The sequence below is a fragment of the Marmota marmota genome, unplaced genomic scaffold, assembly GCF_001458135.2.
Source record: "Marmota marmota marmota unplaced genomic scaffold, marMar, whole genome shotgun sequence".
Classification (NCBI taxonomy): Eukaryota; Metazoa; Chordata; class Mammalia; order Rodentia; family Sciuridae; genus Marmota; species Marmota marmota.
The window spans coordinates 22,050,111-22,074,058 of NW_026000016.1; the positions used below are offsets into that span (position 1 = coordinate 22,050,111).

A 23,948-nucleotide genomic window follows, 5' to 3' on the forward strand; every position below is an offset into this window, starting at 1 on the left:
TGGTTTGAGGAGTGACTTGTACCAGGAAAGGGAAAGTGGGGAAAACGACCTGAAAGAGGACAGCACAGCCTTCATAATGGAAAGGAGGCCAAATGGAAAGGTTGGGGGGAGAGAGAGAGAGAGAGAGAGAGAGAGAGAGAGAGAGAGAGAGAGAGAGAGACGCTTTGCAGGAATCAGAGCCCCATCTGATGATGAGAACGGGAGGACACAGAGAATTGAGGAAGCTCCAAAAAGGTCACGTGAATGTTTATTACATAGAAAAGAGGGAAAGGGAGAAAAGATTCCCAAAGCCGTATTTCCAAGGATTAAAAAAAAACAACAACAACAACACAAAAATGGAATGCCAAGGAGATACCATGCTTTATATATTTATAATAGGAACACATGTGTATGTATAAATATGTACATGGAGATATGTACACGGGTTTTAGTGTCTACATGGGATTTTTTTGTTACACTGACAGCAATGCTGTTTGAGTAAAGGAGTTCAAAGGTGGCGGAAGGCTGGAGAAACTGGAACCCTCTTTGGCATCTAGAGGGCGCTGTGGAGACCCCTGATAGACAGCCGGCAGGTCTCAAGCCCAAGGGTGCTGAGCAAGCTAAACCGCAGGCAGGCTGGGCCCCAGGCTGGAAGCTTCCCCAGGTCCCCAACATTAGAATCTTTCTTACAAGAAAGGTTCCAGTCTTTGGAATGGGCTGGGAATGCTCCCTCAGCTGCATTGCGGTGGGGTCAGGGGGCTCCCTGGGGGTCTGGGTGGAAGTGGGATAAGAAAGCTCCAGGAGATCAGAGTGAATTTGTCTGAGGGTGACAAAAATGTGCAGCAATTAAATTAACAAAAAGAAGAGAGACCCAAACAGAGTCACGGTATCAAAATACTGCAGTTCACAACACAACACTCATCCATACCTATGTTCAGCAGATACACACAGAAGCATTGGTCTTATTTTTTACATGTGTTGTTTTTTAAAATGGTGCCATGTTCAACAGCATGGCTTAAGAGCCCATGACAAGGGCCAGTCACACAGGTGCCCACAGAGCCCCCATCACCCCTTCTCCCTGCTTGAAATATACGTCTTCCTTCTTTCCTCTCTGGATCCTATGCTGGGGCAGGTGGGTGTGTTGTAGGAACAGAGAGGGGTCTCAGAAGAGAAAATTATCTGTATCCTCAGAGGAACCCCAGAAAGAGGACACTCTTCTCTGGGCAGGCCCCCCACCCATCCCTCCCCCAGAAGGCCAAGCAAGGGATGTGGTGGACAAGCACAGGCAGGATTGGTGGAGTTGGGGTTGGTGCTGAGCCCCTGGGCCCCAAGAAGAAGAGATCCACAGGTCAGAGGCCCTGGAGAGAAAGAAAACAATGTATGCCTGTGTGTAAAGGTTGTGCATGGTGAGGGTGTATGGAACCATCAGCCAGAGACCACCCTGGAACAGGGTATGGGGGCCAGTGGAGATAAGTCCTATCCTAGGTCCCCAGGCAGACCCTGCCCTGCTTCACCCATTGTCCAGGGGCTGGAGTGTGGGTGTGTGCACGTGTGTCCATACCTCTGCCCTTTTGAGGTGAAAATACACAACAGGGCAGGTGGTGGAATGTGGAGTCCAGACCAGCCCGGCTAGTTGGCATTTTGGCAAATCCAGGCAGAAGAACATGGAGAGATTTGGGGACCCAGGTTTCCCAGCTAAATCTGAATCAAGGGACTTTTGACTTGTTCCAGAAACTCAAGACACATACAAGTTGGGTCTCTCTGCCCTCTGACAGCATTGGGAGGGGACTGTGGAATTTCAGAACAGTGTTTCTGTTCTGCCAGAGTTGTGGCTCTCTCCACTCTAGGACTGCCAGTACTTTGAGTCAGAAGGCGAGGCCTTGCGAGAGCCCCCAGTGGGGCTGGGCCCTCAGAGCCCTTTGCTTTGACAGAAATAGGAAAAATGATGGCTTCCCAGGTCCCATTTGGTTCCCAGTCTATGAATGGTTCCTTCAACTGTGGCATGAAGCGGGTGGAGAGGCGGGCAGCCCTAACAGTGCTGGGGCCAGAGCCCCCTCCCAGGAGGATGGGGGGCATTTGGCTTCACTCTGGTTAGGATTCATCTGGTCTCTGCATGTCCTGAGAATTGGGGTGGGTTATGCTCTGAGCATGAACATTCAGGAGCTCTAAGAATTCAGTGGGGAGAAAGCTCAGGAAAAACACAGCCCTGAGCCTCTCATGCACCTGCTCAGGTTGACCTTTTTAATTAAATTATTATTTCAGAACCTAGCCGATCCAAAAGGACCACTGTCAATTTCCTTGGCCAAGATGACCTCCTCATCCCCTACACCAGCGCTTAGAATGCTCTGGAAGGAGAAGGGGCAGCGTGTTCTTTGAACAAGGTGTCCCCTACACCCTGCTGTCCCCTGTGGGGACTAGGGTCAGCAGGCATGTGGAGGTGAGGGCATCTTTTGTCCCAGCAGGATCTGCCAGAGTGCTTGCTGACTGAGAGCTGAGGTGGCCCATGGTGGACTTCCTGAGGCCAGCAAATGGCTTCTACTGAGCCCTAGGGAGGAGGTGGCATGTTGCTTCAGCCTCAGGCCCACTTCTGTCCAGGGGTGGGGAGGTGGGCAGCAGGCTGGCAGCAACAACTTCTAACTGTTCCCAAGCCTGAGGCCCCCAACCACATGCAAAGCCACGGAGAACTGGCTGGCGGGGGAGGGGGCTTTCAAAGGCTCCCCAGCTCCAGTCCCTCTGAGGAGAGCCCTCCACACAGTGCCAGAAAGAGGGACTAATAATAACTGTAAATAATGTCTCCAACCACTAAGTCAGAATGTACGTTTCAATTATCCATCCCCAAGCAGTTTACACAACGTTCCAAGCTTTCTTTGCCAATATCACTAACACAGTAAAAAAACAGACCCAGAGTATGAAAACCTGAGCGGGGGCCTGGGAGCCAGGATGGGGCCCTGAGGAGGCCGGACTCTGTGTCCAGACCAAACTGAAGCGAACCCCTGCAAACTCGCCCCAGGGAAGGGGTTAGCTAAAGGAAAAGTTTGAGAGTGGGGTTTTAGGTTTGTGTTTTCAAAAGCCGAGCTGGTGCAGGAGGCTCATTGTCATTCAGCTGTACCTTCCCCATCAGGAACATCAGGGCTCTGGAGGGCCGTTGTCCTGGTCCTGGGGTTTCCGCCCCACTGTGTGCTGGCCTTGGGCTCCGTGTTTGGAGTGTGGTTGATTTGGACATCTAGGCCCCTTTTCCTTCCCGGGGAGACTGTAGCTTTGTAGATTCCCTGGGAGTTCTCCCCAGTGCTCCTCAGCCCACAGCATCCTGCATGAGGCTGAATTCACCCCAACTCTCCATCATGTGTCTGAATGGCTGGAACCCCCCAGATGGGAAAGGAGTGGTCTTTTGAGTTAGGGTCAGATAACTCCCAATACCAGCTCTCGCTCTCTCCCTGACCACTGTCATCTTATCTTTCCATAAGGGGCATCCCTCTGGACCTGACCCCAGCAAGGGAGCTTGAAGGCTTGAAGGCTACTCAAAATGGTGAGAACAGGCAGCACGTGGGACAGGGTGGAGGCCCTGTGGTTTCTTCCCGGAAGGTTACTTTCTATTTGTTATGCCTTATACTTCTGAGAGGGCCCTTCCCAGGCCCCCTGCAATCCCTTCCTCCTCCGGGGCTGGGCTGCCAGGAGTTCTTTGGCTCTGGTTGTGGGAGGAGCCAGACCTGGCCACTCCCTACCTCTGCCACATGAGCCATACATCTGGGGACATGGAACTTACTCTCTTGAGGCCTCACTTTGACATTTGAAAACTCAGCACAAGGATCTCCCCTCCCAGGCTGTTGAGAAGGGTGACAGGAGATAAAAATGCTGGGTGAGGGTCTCTCATGTGGAGGCTGTTCACTGGAGCTGGGCACGGGGGTCTGGGAGGGAAACCATGCTGCATGTCCCTTCCTTCTGTTCCTTCAAAGAGACTTGGCCAAGGAAAGGCCAGCGGCTTGTCGGGCTGGGGCTGGGGCCCAGCAGCACAGCAAGCCCCAGGGGTGCCAGGACCAGTACAGGGGTACTGTACTGCCTCTGCTGTACCCATGGGGTCCTGGCTTGACAGTTGCTACTGTCCTTGGGACATACCCAGGGTGCCAGGTACCTCAGTCTTGCTCCAGGGTCCCACTCTGGCCAAAGGGAAATGGCCACCCTGATCACAGTGTCACAACTAGGTCCTTGGAGGGTCTTATTTACAAGCCTGTGACTCTTGCCCCACACCTTCCAGCCAGGGAGCATCCTGCCGAACTCTGAAACGTGTCTTGCCACTCCTGAACCATCAGCCTTATGCCATACCATCCAGGCAAAGCTCCAATTTGTGTCACCAAAGGGCTGTGTGTCAGTCAAGCACTCATTGGCACAAGGACCCTTCTTTCCATTTTGCTTAATCAATGAACTCTGACCATCCAAATGGCCATTTTGGATGACTTGGAGTAAACTGGCCACTGTCCTTATCTCCTGACAATGCTATGACCATGGTCTAATTCAGAGGGCCTCTATTCTCAGCTGTTCCCACCCAAATGGCCACCCCTGCCTTCTCCCACACATCCTTTACCTGGAGAGTGGCTGCTTCCTCCTGGCCTGATGTGTTCCCAAATGCAGAGATACAGCCCTCAGATGAGAGGACGGTGCGGGTGGGGAGGAGGTAGCCTGCCAAGCTCACAAACCCCTGTATTAAGCCATCCCACACACGGTGACACCTGCCACTCAAGAATATCCCACCCGCGTCTGGATCGTGTCACTAAACACCCAACACAAATTGCTACCTCTCCTCTACTCCTTCAGCAGCCACCCCCAGCCCCAGCCAGGAAAATAAGCTCCTGCTCTCTCACTTGTGGGGGCAGCCCCCTCCCAAGACTTGTCAGCACTCAGGGAGAGTCAGGCAATTTGGGGGGACTGTTGGGGATGAAGGGCTGTGGGTTGGTGGGTTGTGGGAGGGGGTGGCTGGGACCTCTGCTGATGCCGTTTTCTCTCATTTGAGGGGTGTCCCTGTTCTCTGATGCACCTTCCTGGAGAGCAGCGGGCTGCCAGCCTCTGGCTATTTGGGTAGAACCAAATCTGATCCCACGACTGAAGTCACAGAGGGTTCCAAATAGGAGAAAAGCAATAAAAGTTGGGGTTGAGATCAGGAAGAAGGGGGCCCAGGAAGACGTTGAGACACTGCCTGGTGCTCAGAAAGTGCAGCCCAGCCCCAGGCGTCAATGAAAGAGGCTCATGAAAACTAAGAGGCAGACGGTGGGAAGGACAGAGTAGGAGCAGAGAACTTGCCTCAGAGTAGGGGCCAGGAGTAAGTGGCAGGACAGGACCCCATGCCTCACAGAGGTCAGGGGACAGTTCAGTTTGTGGGGAATCCCAAAGTCTGCTCCCCGGCAGAACTGTAGTTAGATAGCCCACTAGTGGGGGTAGGTGGGATGGGACCCCCAGAGCAGTGGGCGCCGCTTCCCTAGAGCCCGCATCCTGCATTGTAGCCAGGCTCCTCATCCAGCCCTGATAGGGTTTTGACAGAGCCTCTGATAGATAAGAAAAGTCCCTTAAACAGGGACACATCCAACGGCTCAAAGTCCAGAGGGGTCTGGAACCTGAGCGTTGGGCCAGTCCCATGTGTTATCACTTCCTGTGTTAGAGAGTGAAAACAGACATGTAAATATCCATCCTGTCACCATAATTTTGGATTTCCTTTCTCTTTTTTTTAAGCATCTTTTTAGTTGTAGATGGATACAATACCTTTATTTTGTTTATTTTATCTTTATGTGGTGCTGAGGATCGAACCCAGGGCCTCACACGTGCTAGGCAAGCGCTCTATCACCGAGCCACAACCCCAGCCCCTGGATCTCCTTTCTCTTAATTTCAGACTGGTACTTGATTGGCAGCAGTCGGCACACCTTCTCTTGATTCCTGGTTCCACTAAAATCTAATCTGCAGCCATCAATTTCAGAGAAGTGGCTTAAAGGAGCCTTGTGGTCCCCGTGCAGCACCAACAATCTCACCTCCAGTGCATCTGTGTGCAAGTCGGGTTTTTCAGATGAAGGTTCACCACCTCCTTAAATTGCTTTGAAATTCTGAAACTCCAAAAGCCATCTATCTAGTGGTAGTCTTTCTCCCAGGACTTATCTAGTCTGACCTGAATAGGCAACACTATTTACATTTTTTATTGATCCCAATTAATCTGACTATTCACATGTTTCTCTGCAGAAATACTCATGTACTGGATGGTGGGTGGGCTGTTCCAGACTCTGCCAGGGTGTTAGGAAATATGCAGAAAATAGATCATACCATCTTTCTCAAATCCAAAATTTCCTAATTCAGAGACACATCTGGCTTCAAGGATTTCAGAAAAAAAGGACTGTGGACCAGAAATGGTATTAAGCATCATGAGGAAAGCAGCCAGTTTGTGCCCACTCACACCCCAGCCTGGCAATTCCAGCAATTTCACCCCAGGGACAGAGCCACTGCCCTCCCACCCAGGGAAACAATGGACCAAACACACTCTGCCATTACATATTAGCGGCAAGGAGACTGAGTATGTGGTCAGATCCATGGGGACCCATGCTCTCCCCAATGCCAGCTGTGAGCACAGTGGACCTTTCCACACTGGACTGGCAACTGGCCATCCTCAATTGCACCCTGGCACTTCCCCCAGAAGACCACAGAGTAAACACTAGGGGCACCAGATACTTGAGGCAGGAGTGGGGACCCAGAGGAAGAGTCCTCCACAGTCCCGCCCCCTTAGCAAGTCCCGATCACCTGGACAGGGACCACTGCAGCCCAGCTCTGCAGCTCTGAAGTACCCTTGCAGTGGGCAATGGGCTCTGCCAGGTGAAGGTGAGCCTGCAGAAGCATCCCAGCCTCTCTGTCGACATGCACATCTCTGCCCCACTCCCCAGTGCTCCATGTGCCTGAGCCTACCATGCTTTCCCGGGCAGGAGGAGGGACTGGCAGCCCTCAGAGCCTGCTGAGAAAAGCAGATGCGATTTCAAAATAAATAATATTTCTAAAAATACCCCCTTTTCCACCCCGAATCCAGGAAACGGCAGAAAAGAACATGTAAAGGTCCTTGTGCCACAAGCTGCCTGGTGCAGCCCTTGCAGGGCCCCGGGACTTCCTTGGTGGGTCCTGCGGGCTCACAGCTGCTGTGGGATGCCCTGCTCCTTGTACCCTGTGAGGAAGAAGCAGAAGAGAGAGATGGTTAGGCTCCCTTTGCCTTTAAGAATTCTCTAGGAGGTGTCTGTAGACCAGAATATGCTCGCGAGAGTTGATTCATACTATGGTATAAATGACTGCTATGTCAGGACTTGACTTCCCAAGGGCATTGGCTTTCAATTAGAAAATGAAAGGATGAGTCAAGAACTGTGCAATAGATGAGAAGGGGTGGTTAGGGTGCAGGTTGGAAGGCTATTGATGTGCTCCTGAATTCACAGTCCAGAAGCAGCTGCATAAAAATGGCTCCACCAGATTGCCCTGGTGTGATGGCAACATGCAGAGCCTTGGGGAAAAGTCTAGGCAAGTGAGTGAGCAAGTGGTGGTCCTCTGGCACAGGTGGAGAGGAGGCAGGAAGAAAGGAGGAAGGCAGTACCCGGAAGGAAGCAACCATCATGAGGATGTTCAACCCATGTGTGTGTGTATCTGTGTGGCGTGTGCTAGGCCAGCGCTCTACCACTGGGCTACATCCCCAGCCACCTTTGGGAAAATACAAACACTGTTGATGTTAAGGAATCATTGCTAATATGTTTGGGTGAAATTACGGGGCTGAAATTATCTGAGTGGATTTGCTGAGCCATTACCCCCATCCACTAATTATCTTAGTCTGAAAAGGAGCGTCCATGGACCTCCCTGGGTTTTTCCCTCTTCATCTAGCAGATTACTCATTAACCTTAGGTGCTGATGATCCAGTGCTGGCTGGGGTGTGGAGACGGTGGGAGTAATGGATGAAACAGGGTGGCAGTGACTGCTTGAAGCTGATGTGAGCTTCATCTATATTTTCCAAAATATAAAGTTAAAAATAAAAGACTGCTGACCAACTGGGAGAGTGGGGTGTCTGTGGGCAAGAGTGACGGTCCCAGGGAGGAGAGGGCCCCAGGCAGCCCCAGGTCCAAGTGCCCATCAGCAGACTCACCTTGAGAAACTGCAGCAACATAGAGACGGGAGGCAGCAGGAGGAAGAAGAGAGAAAGAAAATACAGTCTAAAAACAGAAGCCACAGGGATGCCTGAAATACACAATGGGAGGGGACCCAGGGAGGGTCCTGGGAGGCAGAACAGGCGCTGTGCCAGTGACTTCCTAGAAGTCATGTCCTCTGACAAGGGGTGCTCACTGGTCATGGTGACTAGTCACTGTGGCCAGCGGTAGGCCCATTAGGATGGCAGGGGAGACACAGAAGTTCTGCCAAGCCACTCTGTCCAGTGCCTCCCCAGCCCCCACATCCCAGCCAGGCCACACCTCTGCTCACCTCCTGCCCTCATTCTCTTTTCCTCCCCAGCCCATGCCTTGAGATAAATTCTGGATGCATCTCAGGAGTGACGGGTGCAGGGCAGGTTGGTTGTGACAACCTAAAGATACGGAGGTGAACTGTTCTGGTGTCCACCCTGCTCTTTGGGCCATGTGGTTTTGCCCTCTGTATGGACAGGAGCCACATAGTATAAAACCTAATGCTCTGGGAAAATACCCAGGCTCAGAGATGGCCAATGACCATGCAGACATCTTGGATCAACTGCCTGAAGCCCTGGGCTGACAGTGTCATGATGGAGTAGCCACATCTGTCATGGGTACAGCTGTAGAAGGAACCCTCCAGACAGTTACCAAGTACCTACTAACCCGTGACCAAGACGAGCCATTACTGATTGTTATTTGTTATGATGAATACAAATAGGGCAGCAGGCTGGTAAGCTCTTGACTTTCACTTGTACTTTTGTCTATATTTCTCTGATTTCCCTCTTAGGAGCTTTTCTTTTTTTTTTTTTTTTTTTTTTCCTTGATTCTTTTTAGTTATATATAACATTAGGATTCACTTTGACATAATCACAAAAGCACGGATTATAATCTGCTCTTATTCAGTCCCCAGCACCTTCCTGTTCCCTCCTCCTCCCTCCCAATCTCTTCCCTCTACTGATCTCTCTGCAATTTACTTACAGTTTTTTTTTTAGTGTCTTGTGGATATATTTGATTTTGAGATTCACTGTGGCATACTCATAAACATCATATGAAAGTTCAGTCGGATTCAGTCCCCCTTTCTTCCCTTATCCCATCCCTCCTCCTTCCACCTCAATCCCCTTCATTTACTCTACAGATCATTCCTCAGAACCCCCTCCCCCACCCCCAGTTTTCCCATTTATTTTGGATTATTAGGAGTTCTTCTTGCCGATAACACCCTGGAGGGTGCCATGTGAAAAGTCAACCTGTGTTGTCGCAACTGAAACGTTTCCTTCATTTTCACAGGAAGGGCCTGGAGCGACACCAGAAAGAACAGCTCCTTATCCAACTGTCTACTAGGACAGACAAGCGGATTGTGGCCTTTCCTTTCTAGAAGCGATTCTGAGATACACACGCACTCCACTGTTGCTCAGAGCGATCTCTGCCCATCGCACAGGTGGCAAGACATGTCCTTGGAGGGTGGGTGCAATTTTTGGAAAAAGTGCAAAGCCATCCCCTGCTGAGATGGGGGAGTGACACTGGTGGTCAGGCAGGGTCAGTGGGCATGAGACCACGGTGTGACTATTTTTCTTATGTGCTCCCTACAGAGTTTGATGTAAAGACAGCTCCCTAGAGCCAGCGTCCACACGTCTAAGGAGCTGACTCTCATCCACAGGAAGGGATTAGGGTGCTGGGAAGGGAGAGGAAAGACTGGGGTTAGAGATGTACCTGCTCATCCTGCAAGTGTGGAATGTTCCCTAAAGGCCCATGTGTCCCCACAGCGGCATTATTGGGAGGTAGAAGAAATTTTATGAGGTGGGACCTGGTGGGAGGTCTTAGGTTACTGGGGGTGTGTCTCAAAGGGAACTGTGGGACTGTGGTCACTTCCTCTTTTTCCTTTGTTTCCTGGCTGTGAGCTGAGCAGCTTTGTTCCATCATGAGGTGCTGCCTCACTACAGACCCTAAAATAATGGAGTCAACTGACCATGGACCAAAACGTTGAAACTCCAAAACTGTGAGCCAAAATAAAACTTTTCTCTTTGTAAGTGTATTTATCTCAGGTATTTGTCATAGCAACACAAAACTGACTAACACACGAAAGTCCCAGCACCTGGCCAGACACTTGGTTTGATGAGCAGATGAACCAGTAAGAGGGGTTCATAGGTGTGAAGCCAGGGCAGGCTTCATGGTCTTCCAAGGTTCCAGTTAGAAACGAGGTCAGGAGCCTGTACCCCAATTCCCTCTGAGAAATTATCAGGCAGCTTTTAGGACTCATCAGAAGGTGGGTAGCCGTTCTTTTGAATCAGTAATGTTCTGACCTCTCCTACAAAATGTAAGTGGCCCCTGGACACAGGGCAGGTCTCCATTGGAGGGCTGTATCGGCTTGCCTTGCGCTCTACTGACTCTTCCAGGCCCACCTCCCAGAGCCCAACCTGCAGGAGCAGCCACTGCCCCAGAAAGGCCTTTTGCAGCAGGAAGGAGTAGTTCTCTTACTGCTTATCAGTTTATCCTTCACCAGGGCAGCCCACACCCAGCTGCTGGCCAGGCCTGCTGTGCCTCTTCCCATTTCTGGCTGCCCCTGGTTGCCCAGAATGTGACTGGTTTGCTCTAATTCTGAGATGCCCTAAGTCCAGCCAACCCACTTCCTCCCCTTACCCGTGCTCCTGGAGGACCCGTTCTGGGCAGCCTGTCTGACTCAGACACTGGCTCTGCAGTTACTCAGGCTCAGGTACTTGCATCTTCTCTGGCCTGTTGACATGATTAGTCACTGGCCCTGTCCCTGGCATTGTGTGTGTGTCAGGTCTTGGATTTTCACAGGATCCCAAACTCAGGTTGTTGACTTGGATCATTCTAGATCGTTCTAGGTTCCTTGAACCCTGGGGTTTTCGGTCTGCCTCCACTTCCCTCCCCTAGGACAGCTTGCCTTTGGCACTGGCAATTCCACCAATGAATGGTTTCATTGGGTGTGGGACCCAGTGAGGAGTATGGAGTCAGGGTGGAGTAGGGTAGGGCAAAGTGCCCGAGGAGATGGGGTCCTGATTATTGAGGAGCTACAGCTTCATGAGAATTTGGACAGTGGCAAAGGGAGAAGTGTGCAGCTGCTCAAGGCAAGTGATGTCTGATTTAGGTTTTGCTTGGTTATTTTAAAAATAGTATTCAAGTCGTCTTTGGTAAATTTGTAACTTTATACCCTTTGGCAAAACGGTTTTGTGTCTGAATCATGTTTGCATCAGATTGGTGAAGGTCAGCCCCATCCAAATGAGACTAGAAAAGCTTTACCATCAATGAACAAAGAGCTCAGTTTAACCCGAGAAGGAATCACAGAGCCTTAGCTGTAAGAAACACAGTGTAGGGTTTCCTGTGGGCAAGTGGCCTTGTCCTTCTTTCTGGAAACTGTAGGATGGAGTCAGTGAAGGGGCTGAGCTCACTCAGGCCACTTCCAGGGCCACACAGACTTGAGTGTGGGTTTTTTTCTTGACAAATGCCTGCAGGATGTCTACCAGGCATCCACAAGGTACCAAGCAACATTCAGGTCTCTGCTATCTGAGAGGAGACTCTGCCTACTCAGTTCCCTACAGGTGTCCTGGCCAGGTGTGGTGGGGAATGCCCCCTGTGCCAAGTGGCCATGGGCAGTCGTGAGGAGGACAGGGGTGAGCCCTGCAGAGCACCTGTCCTTAGGAGGTGAGCAGGACTGTGATCAGCCGAGAAAGTCTCCCAAGTCCCTCCTGTCCCTGAGCCGCTCCTTCGGCCCTCACATCCCTCCAGGCTCCAGACCCACAAGAAGGCATGGCACTAGCAGCTACTCACTGGCGAGGATGACCATGTCCATGCCCCAGAAGATGCTCATGATCCAGCCCACCATGACGATGGCTGTGAGGATCTGGATGAGGGCCGCTGCGATGTTCAGCCAGAAGACGCAGCACACGTGCCTGTCTGGGAGGTCAGTGCGGGCCCCACACAGCACAGTGAAGGCTGAGACGAAGGTCCCTGTGAGAGGCCAGAGGGGACAGCCTTCAGAAGGTGCTGGGAGATAAAGGGGCACACATGCTCCTCCCAGGCTGGGGCCCAGAAGCAGCCCACCCTCTGAGAGCTCAGGCAGAAGCAGCTGATGCCTGGCTCAGACCCCGGGCCACATCTTGTTATCTCCAATCTAGAAAGGATAGTGGACTCCTTGGGGAAGGTGTGGCATGGGGCTGCCAAGGGCCCAGCACAGTCGTGAAGCCTTTAGGGAAACAAAGAAGTCACATGACAAGCAGTCGGTGTCATGAAGAAGCAACCGAGCAGCCACCTGCAAGGACAAGAGAGAGCAATTGGAAAAGCACCAACTTCATGCAGGCAAGATTCCAAGGGCTTTAAAGTCAGATGTAAGAGTAGGTACCATTGGGGAGACAGAAACCAACAACAGCGGCAAATTCAGGGGAGTTGGAGGGCCCGGGAATGACCCCCCAGCACACACACTGATTACCAAAGGACAGAAGCTCAGACCCAGAGACTTGCAGGGTGGGGAGGGCACAAGCCAGTGCAGGTCTCCTACACTTCTCCTTGGTGGGGTTCCCCCAGCCACCCAGACCTTCAGGGGAAGGATAGGGACCTACCGGGCATCCACAAGGTACCAAGAAACAGGGGGTGTACTCACATCCTTTGTCTTGTCTAAGACTTACCTAATGTGGGTAATATTGCTACCTTTACTGAGTTGTACTTGAACCAAGCTCTTTCTGCACTTGGGCTCTGAGTTTGGCACCAATGCTGCATTCTTTGCATCTCTATTCTAATCTCCTGTGGGTGCTATAACAAGTTGCCACAAACTTAGTGGCTTAATGAAACATGATTTATTCTTATACAGTTCTGGTGGTCAGAAGAGTCTGAAGTGGGACTTCAAGGTTGGTTGCCCCAAGGAAAAGTCCATTGCCTGGCCCTCTTCAGCTTCTTGAGGTCCCTTCATTTCTTTGGCTTGTGACCCCATCATCATCACAGAGAAGTGATATTCTTTCTACCTACCCTCATCTTCCTGCCTGTCTCTTATGAGGGCGCACTGGGATAATCCCAGATCAGAGTCCCTTAATCACTTGTGCAAAGTCCCTTGGGGATTGAGAAGTGGATATTTTGGAGGCCATTACTTTGCAGAAAGAGAGAGACAGACAGACTCAGGAATTAAGCATCTTGTTCAAGGTCATCATCGCAGGTGGGCACTGAGCACACTGCTGTGTCATGTCAATGGTGTGTTCCTCTGTTGTCCACGCTGCTGCCTCCAGGTGTAGATGACCTGTTAAAAGCAGGGCTGGACCAGGGAGCAGGAAATATGGGGAATCCGCCAGTTCTTGGTTGTCATTCTCACGTTCCTGGAAGAAGCTGCCTGGTGGTCAGTTTTCTCTGAACTCTGGTTTCTGGTCCTTCCCTGACCAATTTGCTGGCTCCTAGTGGCTTCCAGAGGTGGCCTTTGCTCCCACCCACACCCTTATACCTGAGACCCAAGACTGAATGAAGCCTGGGTCCATGGTATAATTTTCTTTCTTTTCTTTTGATTAGAGTATTATCCTTATACATAGTAGTTGGGTTCTTCCTGACAAAATCACACATGCATGGAATTCAATTTCAGTTCATGTCCCCCAACAAAAATACTTTCCCCCTCTCCTCTTCCCTCCCCCCATTCTCCTTCCTCTCCTGATCTTCCTTTCATTCATCTTTTTTTAATTATTGGTTCTTTCTACTTATACATAAAGGTGAAGTTCCCTGTGGTATATTTATATATGCACATAGTATGGTTTTTAAAAAATCATTCCACATTTCCTCCCCATTCCCATCCCTCCTCTCTCCCTCTCAATCTCCTTCTTCTCCTCCACTCATCTTCCTTATATCTTTGTGAAAGCTGATCCTCCCCTCCTGACTGTTGCTCTGCTTTAGCTTCCACATAGGAGACAAAATATTCGACCTTTGATTTTCTGAGACTGGCTTATTTCACTGGGCATGATGTTCTCCATTTCCATTCATTTTCCAGAAAATGCTATAGGCTGATTTCTGGTACTGGCCACACCCATCCTTCCCCTCCCCTTAACAACCGCCATCAACTCTGACCTGAGGTCCAGCCTGAACCTTCATGCCTCCAACATGGCACAGTGCCTTGAAAACAGCAGGTGGCTGGTGGACATCTGAAAGACTAACCAACATCAAGTGCGTCCTCAGACTCAGACCACCCATATCACCACCTGTGGTATTTGCTACAAATGCTGGTGCCCTGGCCCCACCTGAATGTCTAAGAGGTAGAGCTCAGGAGCGCTCTACCGCTGAGCCACAACACCAGCCCTGGACCCTCTTTTTGTGGTGTGGAGGCTGGGTTGTCACTCCAAAGCCTCTGTGGAGGCTCACTCAGGACTAAACTCAGGACCGAGCACTAGGGAGCTCAGTCCCTGTCCTTAGGAGCTCACAGTACGGGGCAAATTCATCATCCCCACTTGGCAGAGGAGAAGGGGGCTGAGGGCTTGTATGGGTTTGCAGAGGTGAAGGTTTATGGAGCTGGGACATCAGCCCAAGCCTCTTCCCATTTGGATGAGGATGGTGCAGATGCTGCAGGGGACAGGAGTGAGGACTTGGGGAAGTAATGGGGATGCGGAGTTAGGACTGACTGGGACTATCTGTGGAAGGCTCCGGATGCCTGAACAAGTGTTTGTTCCTAACCTGCAGGAATTGGGGGTCTCACAGACTTCTGAGTCAGAGAGGGATGCAAGAGAAGTGACTTAAGAAAATCTGTCAGCAGGGTGCTGATGGATTTAAATTGTCTGAGAAGGGCAAGACAGACTGGGAGGCGAAGGCAGCAGCTGAGAAATGGCATGGATATGGACTCAGGATTTACTAGTGAACACGGGAGGGCACAGTGGACTTAGGGACCATCAGGAAGTATGTGCTACTGTCCTTTGCTCTGGTGGACTAACATGCCTGTGTCAGAGGAGGTGAGCACGAGTTGACACTGTTACAAAAGAGACCTCTGCAGATGCAAGAAGATGAAACCATTAGGTAGAAATAACAAGGATGCCAATTACTGCACACCTATGGGGTGCTAAGCACAAGCTCCCCTCTCTCTACCTACATTACTCTTAATTCTTAAAACCACCAGAGGTAGTTGTTATTATCCCCATTTTACAGATGGGGAAATTGAGGCTCAGAGAAACAAAATGACTTGTCTACATGGCAGAACCCACTTTGAACCCCAATCTAGTTCAGAAGTCTAAGTTCTTTTCAGTCTGGGATGTTACATTCATACATTGAAAAAAAATAAGAAAAAAAACCCTTCATCCTTAATGATTTTCAAATATTTCTAAAATATGCTACTCTATCCCACCCTACCCCAGCCAGTGTCACTCACAGGAGGCCCTAAAGTAGATGCTGCCCTCATCTCTGGCCTGCAGTATCCTGACTCTGCAGGATCTGGCTGAGATCCTGTGATCCTCTGTCTCTTTGTAGCTGTAGCCTTGCCTCAATCTTCCTGCCAAGGAAATGGGAACCGTGGTCAATGCTCTTTCATGTTTTTATCAGGCTGAATGATATCCAGTTAGTGCTTTTACAGGTCAAGAGCAGCTGCATAATAGCAATTTCACCTGGTTGAGCTTCATTTGTTTGTGAAAGTTTTCAGCATGAAGAAACTGTCCCTGAACTCAGAGATTATTCATGTTACATGCTCACCCTTCAATCCTCTGTCAGAAGATCGAATCTCATCAGAATTACCAAACCAGTTAGGGGCCAACGGGTCTTTTCATGTACCTGCACACTAGCCTCAGAGACAGAAAGGCTTGGTGAGCCCAATGCTCTGCAGATACACAGGGCCTGAGAAATGAATGACATCAGCAAAGGCTCTGGCTTGTATGTCAGAAAAAAAATGTGCTGGCTGGACTCTATGTCAAAAAAGAGACCTCGTTAACATGTGTGTGGAGTGGGAGGGGCCTTTGGTAATTTCTCTCCCTTTTACCCATCTTGACATACTCCTGAAAATTCTTACTGTATCAAAAGATAAGCACATTATACATAATCTACTTGTACAAAATGTACACCTATTATCTGAAGTGCATTAATTTAAAGGGAATAGTGATAATAGGTTCCTTTTGCCACAGAAGGTTTAAAAAAATCCATAAAAGTTAAGGATTAAGTAAGTAAATGAATTGATATTATAAACACATGGTTTTAATCTCTCCAGGAGTAAATTTAAAAAAAAATGATTTGGGCACATTTTTACACAAAGAGGTGTTAATTATTTTAAATGAGTCTTACTTGCTAAATAAAGATCTCCACCCAACTACAATGTGTCAGTTCCAATTCATTCCATTGAGCACCAGCCATATGCCAATTCCGAATACAGAGACCCAACAGGTTAGGGGGCTTGGCCCACCCCTGCCTGGGGACGCCATGGTGGTCAGGACATGGGGTCACACAAGGAACAGTGATAATTCTGTTTGTAGCAAGAAAGGCTTCACAGGAATGCAGGCAGGGATCCCAGAAGCTGACACTCTAGAGGATACCATATTGAGGAGGTCATTGAAAGAAGGAGGGAGGGAGGGAAGAGTAACCCAAGGCTCAGGTCTGTCTGCAGCCCAGGGGAGCAGGGGACTGAGTGGTGCTGGGGCTGGCCACAGGATGCGTGCAGGGGGTGGTGGGAACGTGGCTGGCTCATACTTCAGTCAAAACTACATAAATTAAGAAAAACAAGAATGGAATGGGCAGGGATTAGGCCAGGGAGGAGCCCGAGGGGCTTGATCTGGAGTCCTGTGATGGACAGGCCCTGGGAAGGGTTTAAACAGAGAGCTCCAAGATTGGGTGTGAGTTTTAGAACAAACACGGTGACCCCAAGGGGAGGATGGGTCAGACAGGGTGAGGTCGAAAGCTAGAAGGGGAGGTGTGCTGAAAACCCCAGGATAGATGATACAGGGAAGTGGCAGAGAGCGGGGACCGAGGAGGGACCAAGGGGGCTAGGGCAATGGCGTCCTTGGGTTGGATGTCCTTCTGGATGTTGGAGTAGAGAGGAGCTCAGGGTGGTTCTGGGTTTCTAGTAGTCCACATTAAGGTGAGGGTGGAGTCATTGACCAGGTGGGGAACCCAGAGGGGCCAGGTCCATGGGGAGAGACTGGAATTTGGGAGGGAACAGTTTCAGGTCATGGAAGTTACCTGGAAGTGACTGAGGTCATCCTCAGAACATGAAGATCTTAGAGGTGAGCAAGTTAGGAGGACCCCAAAGAGGATGACGGAGGACCCATCAGAGGTCAGAGGAGTGTGCTCTAGAAACAGGAAAGGAGGGTCTACAGGAGGAGGATGTGGGGAACAGGGCGCCAGCAACGCAGGTGTCATCAGATCTGAGTAGGCATGAGCAGCCCCAGCGGGGAGGATGGGAGAACGAGGAGGTTTGGAGCACAACACTGAGGTCTGAGGAGAGAATGAATTGAGGATTCCAGGACGTGGGAGAGGCCACTCCTCCTTAAGGGGGAGAAGCACAAGTTTGTTTATAAGCTAAGGAGAAGCTCAGGGAAGGAGGAGGATGAAGATATAGAACCAGATAGGGAACAAGTGGACGTCAAGGTTCTTGGTGGTGAGGAGACAGAATCCAAACCAGGTTGTGCATCAGAATTCTCAAACTGAGGTTCATAAAAATGCAGATTCTAGGGTCCCACCTCAAGACCACTGAAAACATAAGGATGGATCTAGGACTGCACGTCCAAAAAGACAAAATGGGTTGGGGATATAGAACACGTGCTTAGTTAGCATGCTCGAGACCTTGGGTTCCATCCCTAGCACCAAAAATATATAAATAAATAAGCAAATGTCCTAATGTCCTAATGGACAGGTAGGACTGAGACTCTGCAGGTCCAGAACCAGAAACACATACAACCTTGCCAGTAGCTAGACCACGATTCTGGCCTTTCACTGGGTCCAACAGCTTCCCCCAACTCTGTGACTCAGTGTTGACTCCAGATCATTCCTCTGCAGCAGAGCCAGGGAAACTGGGCCCCAGGCATATCGCTCCTGGAAGTGTCACGACTCGGTCGACACCAATTGGCACAGGGGAAAATGATTGTAATAAACTGTACGATCAAGCCCCCAAATCAGTTTGTTATAAGACACCTGGACTATAGGCACACACTCATTCTTTGCACATCCTTCCATGACCCTGAGAAAGAAAGGCTGGAGAAGCCTGAGGATGGTCTTCGGGTGGAGAGTCACAGCAAAGAAGCAGCTAGGCCGGACTTTGCAAACACAGTCTCTCTGGCCACCATTGCTAAAGGGGCTCAGGCCCCAGCCAAGTTGGTGGGAGGAGAAAGGGTCCTTCCTCTTCCATCCTGGAAATGCCCAAAGGGTTTCTCTGGGCTTGAACTCTGGGCAGAGTTCCCAGAGTGCAGCTCTCACCTCCCTACTCTGCTTCTGTCAGGCACAAAAAAAACAGAAGCAGCCAGCAGAGGACTGGTGCAGCCTCCTGTCAGGAGAGGGGGTGGCTCTGCTCCCATGGGACAGAGCCTGGGGGCTGGAACCGTCCTTTGCATTCTTGTGGGAGCTCGGCTTCTCATGTGGGAGCGGTGGAAGGTGCTGGGTTCAGAGAGGGGATCTCCAGACCTCTTGGAACTCAGGGGGAGAAGGTAAGGGCTGCTGTTTTTTTGTTTGTTTGTTTGTTTGTTTGTTTGTTTAAGTATTTTTTAGCTGTAGATGGACACAATACCTTTATCTTATTTTATTTTTATTTGGTGCTAAAGATTGAACCCAGTGCCTCATAGGTGCCAGGCAAACGCTCTGCCACTGAGCCACAATTCCAGCCTGAAAGAGCTGTCTTCTGAAGCAACTACTCCAATAAAAAGTGCCCCTGGGACTTAGGCCAGTAAGACAAGCTCAATCCCAGATGTCACCTGCAGCCGGCTCTGCAGTCATTAAGATGTGGTGCTTGTCAGTGGCCATAAATTACATCTGGATGCCCTCTACTGCTCCTCCGGGGAAACTGGTTGAGTCTTCTTTGGGGAATTTCCCTGAATATGAGATTTGGAGGCAGGAAGGAAATATAAGGGAAGTCCTGGGCCCAACTTTAAAGCTAATTTGGAAGGAAAAGCCATACCCCAAGAAATAGGTCCCACAAGTAAAGGTTGCCTAGTTTCAGGGTCACATTGAGAATAAATGGAGTTCATTCATTCACATTGAGTTCAGGGTCAAACTCAACCCTATGAAGATTCAATACTCAAACCTTTGGGAATATAAGCAGTGGATATTGTTCTAAAAATACACCTTCCTGGGCCCTGACACCTCAAGATTCTAATTGGCAGGTTCAGTCATCATCTTTTCATCATTGTGCAATTATTTAAACCAGAAAAGGAAAAGCAAGGAAAAAAAAAACTTCAAGTTCACAATTGTTTTGGGATAAAAGTCCTGGACACAGGATCAGTATAGCTTTGAGAGCAAATAGGGCCTATAAACAGGGTCTGTGTGGCCATGGCCTAGAGTCTGCAGAAAATAGGGACAGAGTCCTGCCCCACTTCCCTATCCCATTTGGGATGCAGGAGCTGACTCTGTTGATGTCTGTTTTCTCACAGAATGGGGTAGATTTGGGGAACTGTGTGATTCTTTGGGCTGTGAGAAGGGACTATCATCCTTTTTAGCTCAGATACCCTGGAACAGAGATTGCGAAGAAAGCTGTGCTGGGGGGCAGGAAGGTAGGAACTGAAAGAGGCATCAGAGGCTGGGTGGTGTAGCTCAGTGGGAGAATTCTTGCCTAGCATGCTGAGACCTTGAGTTCAATTCCTGGCACACACACACACAGAACACATACACACAAACCCACCTCCCAGCTGCATCCTTCTCTCAAACTGCACCAAGTAGCTCATCAAGAAAGCCTTTCATAGACCCAGCACAGGTCTGCAGCTTCCCATCCTAGCCAGCACAGAGACCATGGAATCCAAGACCAATGGAGAATGAGCAAGGCAAAACACTGGCAATTCTGATATTGGCATCATCCTGTCCACACTCAAAGTTATTCAGAATGAAACTTCCAGTGCCTTTGATCCCTGTATCCTGGGGCAATAGTAGAAAGGGTCTCTGAATGGTTTTCACCATTGCAAAAAGAGGAGCTATCTTAGCACTGCCCACTGGGACGCCCACAGTTTGGTTGACATCTATCATCTCAGTGCAGTAACTGGGGGATCTTTCCTGTAACAAGCAGCTCCTAGTTGTCCTTCCTTCCAAGGACAGAGAAAATGAGACAAGCTCCTTCCTCCATCCTTCTCAGTGCCCCCACCTTGATTGGAGGTTGATTGTCCCTCTGGAGGCTAAGTCGACTGGAACTGATCATTAATTTTAATGGTGCTGGGCATTGCGTCAGCCTCCCCGTGCTTGTTAGGAAATCTCCTCTGTCCTCAGCCTTCCTTTCCTCGATCCTCCAGCCTGGAGGGACTAAGGAGATGCAGAAGAGAGATGGACACCTTAGGTCTCTCTCGGGGTCTCCCCAAGTTGTTAAACCTGAGCAGAAATTTAACCACCTGGAATTTCTTTGTTTCCTGGATCTGAGTCTTGTCACAACAGATTTTGGGCTTAAATGCTAGAGGATGGGCTGGGAAGACAGGGGACAGTGGTTGTGTAATGACCAGAACAGGAAATGGTGATGAGGCTCTTGATGACTTGGCTTTGTCCTCCCACCGTCCAGCAGGTATGGCTTTGAGGGTAATCGGTCAGGTAGAAAGATGGGCAAAGGGTAACTGGGGTGCCGTTTGTTGGAGAGCATGGCATGGCTTCTGTCATCTTAAAATTTATAACCCAACAAGATGACATTTCTATGGGTGGGTAGACACTGAGATTAAAAACACAGAGGATCTCTGCCCAAAGTTGTGGCTGCCAGGGAGGCTGTCTGAGATCAAAGGCACTGAGAGACAGGCACGATGAGACCAGAGGCAGCTCTTCTGGGGACACTGCAGTACCTGAGTCCCCTAGTTGACCTCTTGCCTTCATGGTGCTTTTAATTCACTGGGGCTAAGCTGAGACATCAGAGTTCATAGCTAAACCCCATTTGTTTTCCCAATTCACAGATGACATTTATGAAACACCTACTATGTTTCAGATTAGAGCTTGTTGAAGTCAATCACCTACTGTTTATCAACCCAAACTAGGGGAGTAAGATTTACCTGGGACTCCAGCACCTGAGTGTGTTGAGTCCAAGTGTGCCAGGCACCAATGGATGTTCATGGCCAGGTGTGGGCAGTCACTGGGGCTTCTGGGGAGAGCTGTCTTCAGGCGCCCAAGACTGTACTTGTACATACTGAGCATGTGAAGGAACAATGTGCTCTGCATCCTGCCCTTGGGCCATGTGCAAGGGGGGCCTCAGTGGGCCTCAGACATGTATCACATGGGATAGTGGAACATTTCCAATTATGCCAGGTGGGCCTGGACACCTGCATTCCCAGCTGCAAGGTAGCCATATTACAGATGAATGTTTGTGTCCTTTCCTCCAATTCACACGTTGAAGCCTTGATCTTCACTCTGATGGTATTTGGAGGCAGAGCCTTTGGGAGGTATTGTGGTTTGGATGTGAGGTGTCCCCCAAAAGCTCATGTGTGAGACAATGCAAGAAGGTTCAGAGGAGATTGATTGGGTTGTGAGAGTCTTAATCCAATCGTTGAATTAATCCCTGATGGGATTAACTGAGTGGTAATTGGAGTGGTAGGGTACCGCTGGGGCATGGCATGGCTTTGGGATATATGTATTTTGTATCTGGAGAGTGCAGTCTCTCTCTGCTTTCTGATCACCGTGATGTGAGCTGCTTCCCTCTGCCACCTTCTCCCGCCATGATGTTCAGCCTCACCTTGAGCCCTGAGGAAGGGAGCCGGCCTTCTATGGAATAAGACCTCTGAAACTGTGAGCCCTCAAATAAACCTTTTCTCCTCTACAATTGTGCTGTTTATGTCATTTATTCACAGCAGCAAAAAAGCTGACTAAAACAGGAGGTACATGTACAAGGCCCTGGGTTCAATCCCCAGCACCACAAAATAAATAAAGGGGTGAAGACACCCAGGCACTCTCCCAGCTTTCCCCTCTTGCTCTGCCATGAAAGGAAACCAGGAAGAGGTTTCTCAGACTTCGAAGCTCCAGAACTGAGAGAAAATATGTCTGTTCCTTATACACTACCCAGCTATAGCAGCCCCAACTAAGCCATGCTTCTTCCTAAAAATGATGCCCAATTCATTCATCTCTTCATTTTCCCATGTTTTTCAGTTAATATTTATGGAGCACATGCTTGGGGTCAAGGACCAGGCCAAACCCATGTGTATCATCACAAAAAGACAGGGTCCTGGCCATTAAGACTCCCACAGGGTAGCATGAGAGAGAAACAGTCCATGGAATATAGTGCTGTATGGTTCACCCTGTGAAGGGGCTGAGGCAGAGATGCAGGACACCAGGGCCACCAATGGGGTCTAACACCAGACTGCCAAGGTTTCAATCTCACAGATAAGCTATGAAAGATAAGCTTGACAAGGGACATGGCTTCTCTAGGCCTCAGTTTCCCCTTCCTACCTCAAGGGTGGGTGGGAGGGCTAAGGGATGCTGTAAAGTCCTCAGAACACAACAATAGCTACAAAGACCCTTTGGGAACCTGGGGAGGTCCCTTACCAGACTAGGAGGGTGATTGACAGAATGGTCCCTCCCAGGAGGCAGGACTGGAGAAGAATCTTGGCTGTTATGTATGAATATGAAAATATGAATATGAATATGAAATTGAAAATTTCAATAAAGGCTGTTCTTATAGCAGCTTGTAGCCAGTGGCCCTATTCTCCACTGTACCTTTTGTTAAAAAAAATTATTAAAACTGCTAAGTTCACCACGCCAGCCTCGTAAAGCCTGAGGCTCAGGACTCATCCCTAGCCACAGTATTATACAGTCAGTAAAAATTATAATCATGATGACCACACAGTGAGATGGAAAGTGCTTTAAGTGAAATTACAAAAATAGTATCTATATTATGCTGAGGGGACTATTTAAAAATATTTATGCATGTGGACAAGGACTGGTGTGTACTAAGCAAATTGAAAATTTTTTTATCATACCAATTATTGGTGAATTTTCCCTTTTTTTCAAAGACAAATTCTCTTTTCAGTAAAAAAAAAAAAGAGTTTTAAGTACCTGTTGGGATCTAATACTACCAAATAGCATCCTACTGGCTGCACAGAAGGTGATATAGTGGTTAAGCAAACTGGGGGACAGATGGCACACAGACGCCTGACACAGAAAGAAAATAGATGATGCCATGGGGCCATGCCAGGGCTGTGACAAAAGTCCCTGAACTTCTAAGCATGCTTCAGAGTGCAGCCCCCAACCCTAGGGCATTATTCCCAGGTAACAGGCAAAACGGGCCTCTTAGGTGGATGGCAGGTGTGGAGGTGAGAAAGAGATGGAAGACGCTGAGGCTTCTGGTTTGGAAGCCAGGAAAGGACTCCAGCTCTAAGAGACCTTAAAGAACCACTGTAGATTCATTTAAATGGCCACAGGGTAACAACAGGGAGAAAGGAGGTGGCTCAGCTGAGCGGGTGCCCCAACCTCCCAAAGGACCAGGGAAGAGTGGGGGAAAGTGGAAGGAACCTTGGCCCAGGCTCAGGTGTTCTCTGTCTGACTTGTGGCTCCCCACAGGCCTGGCAGACACACTTGCTTCTTCCTGGAGCTGTGCCCTGCAGGGAGGCCCACATGTAAACTCCCATAACAGGGACAACTTCCTGCTAGGACTCATGGGATCAGGCTCAGAAGAACTCCCTCCATGCAGAGGAGCTGGAGCTGACGTTGCTGCTCATGCCTCAGGGGCACACCATGCTTGCAGGGAAGGTTCTC

General features: G+C 49.6%; 1 protein-coding gene across 1 annotated transcript in view; it reads right to left on the reverse strand.

Annotated features, from left to right (window-relative positions):
* Positions 1–230: 230 nt before the first annotated feature.
* The window catches only part of Stum (stum, mechanosensory transduction mediator homolog), a 69,952-nt gene continuing 46,234 nt past the window's right edge, over positions 231–23,948 (reverse strand). The window contains exons 2-4 of the mRNA XM_048809295.1: positions 11,937–12,116; positions 8,117–8,125; positions 231–7,159 (exon numbers count right to left, since the gene is read on the reverse strand). Of these exons, the coding sequence (XP_048665252.1) occupies positions 7,125–7,159; positions 8,117–8,125; positions 11,937–12,116 (224 nt within the window). The 3' untranslated portion in view covers positions 231–7,124. The remainder of the gene's footprint in view (positions 7,160–8,116; positions 8,126–11,936; positions 12,117–23,948) is intronic.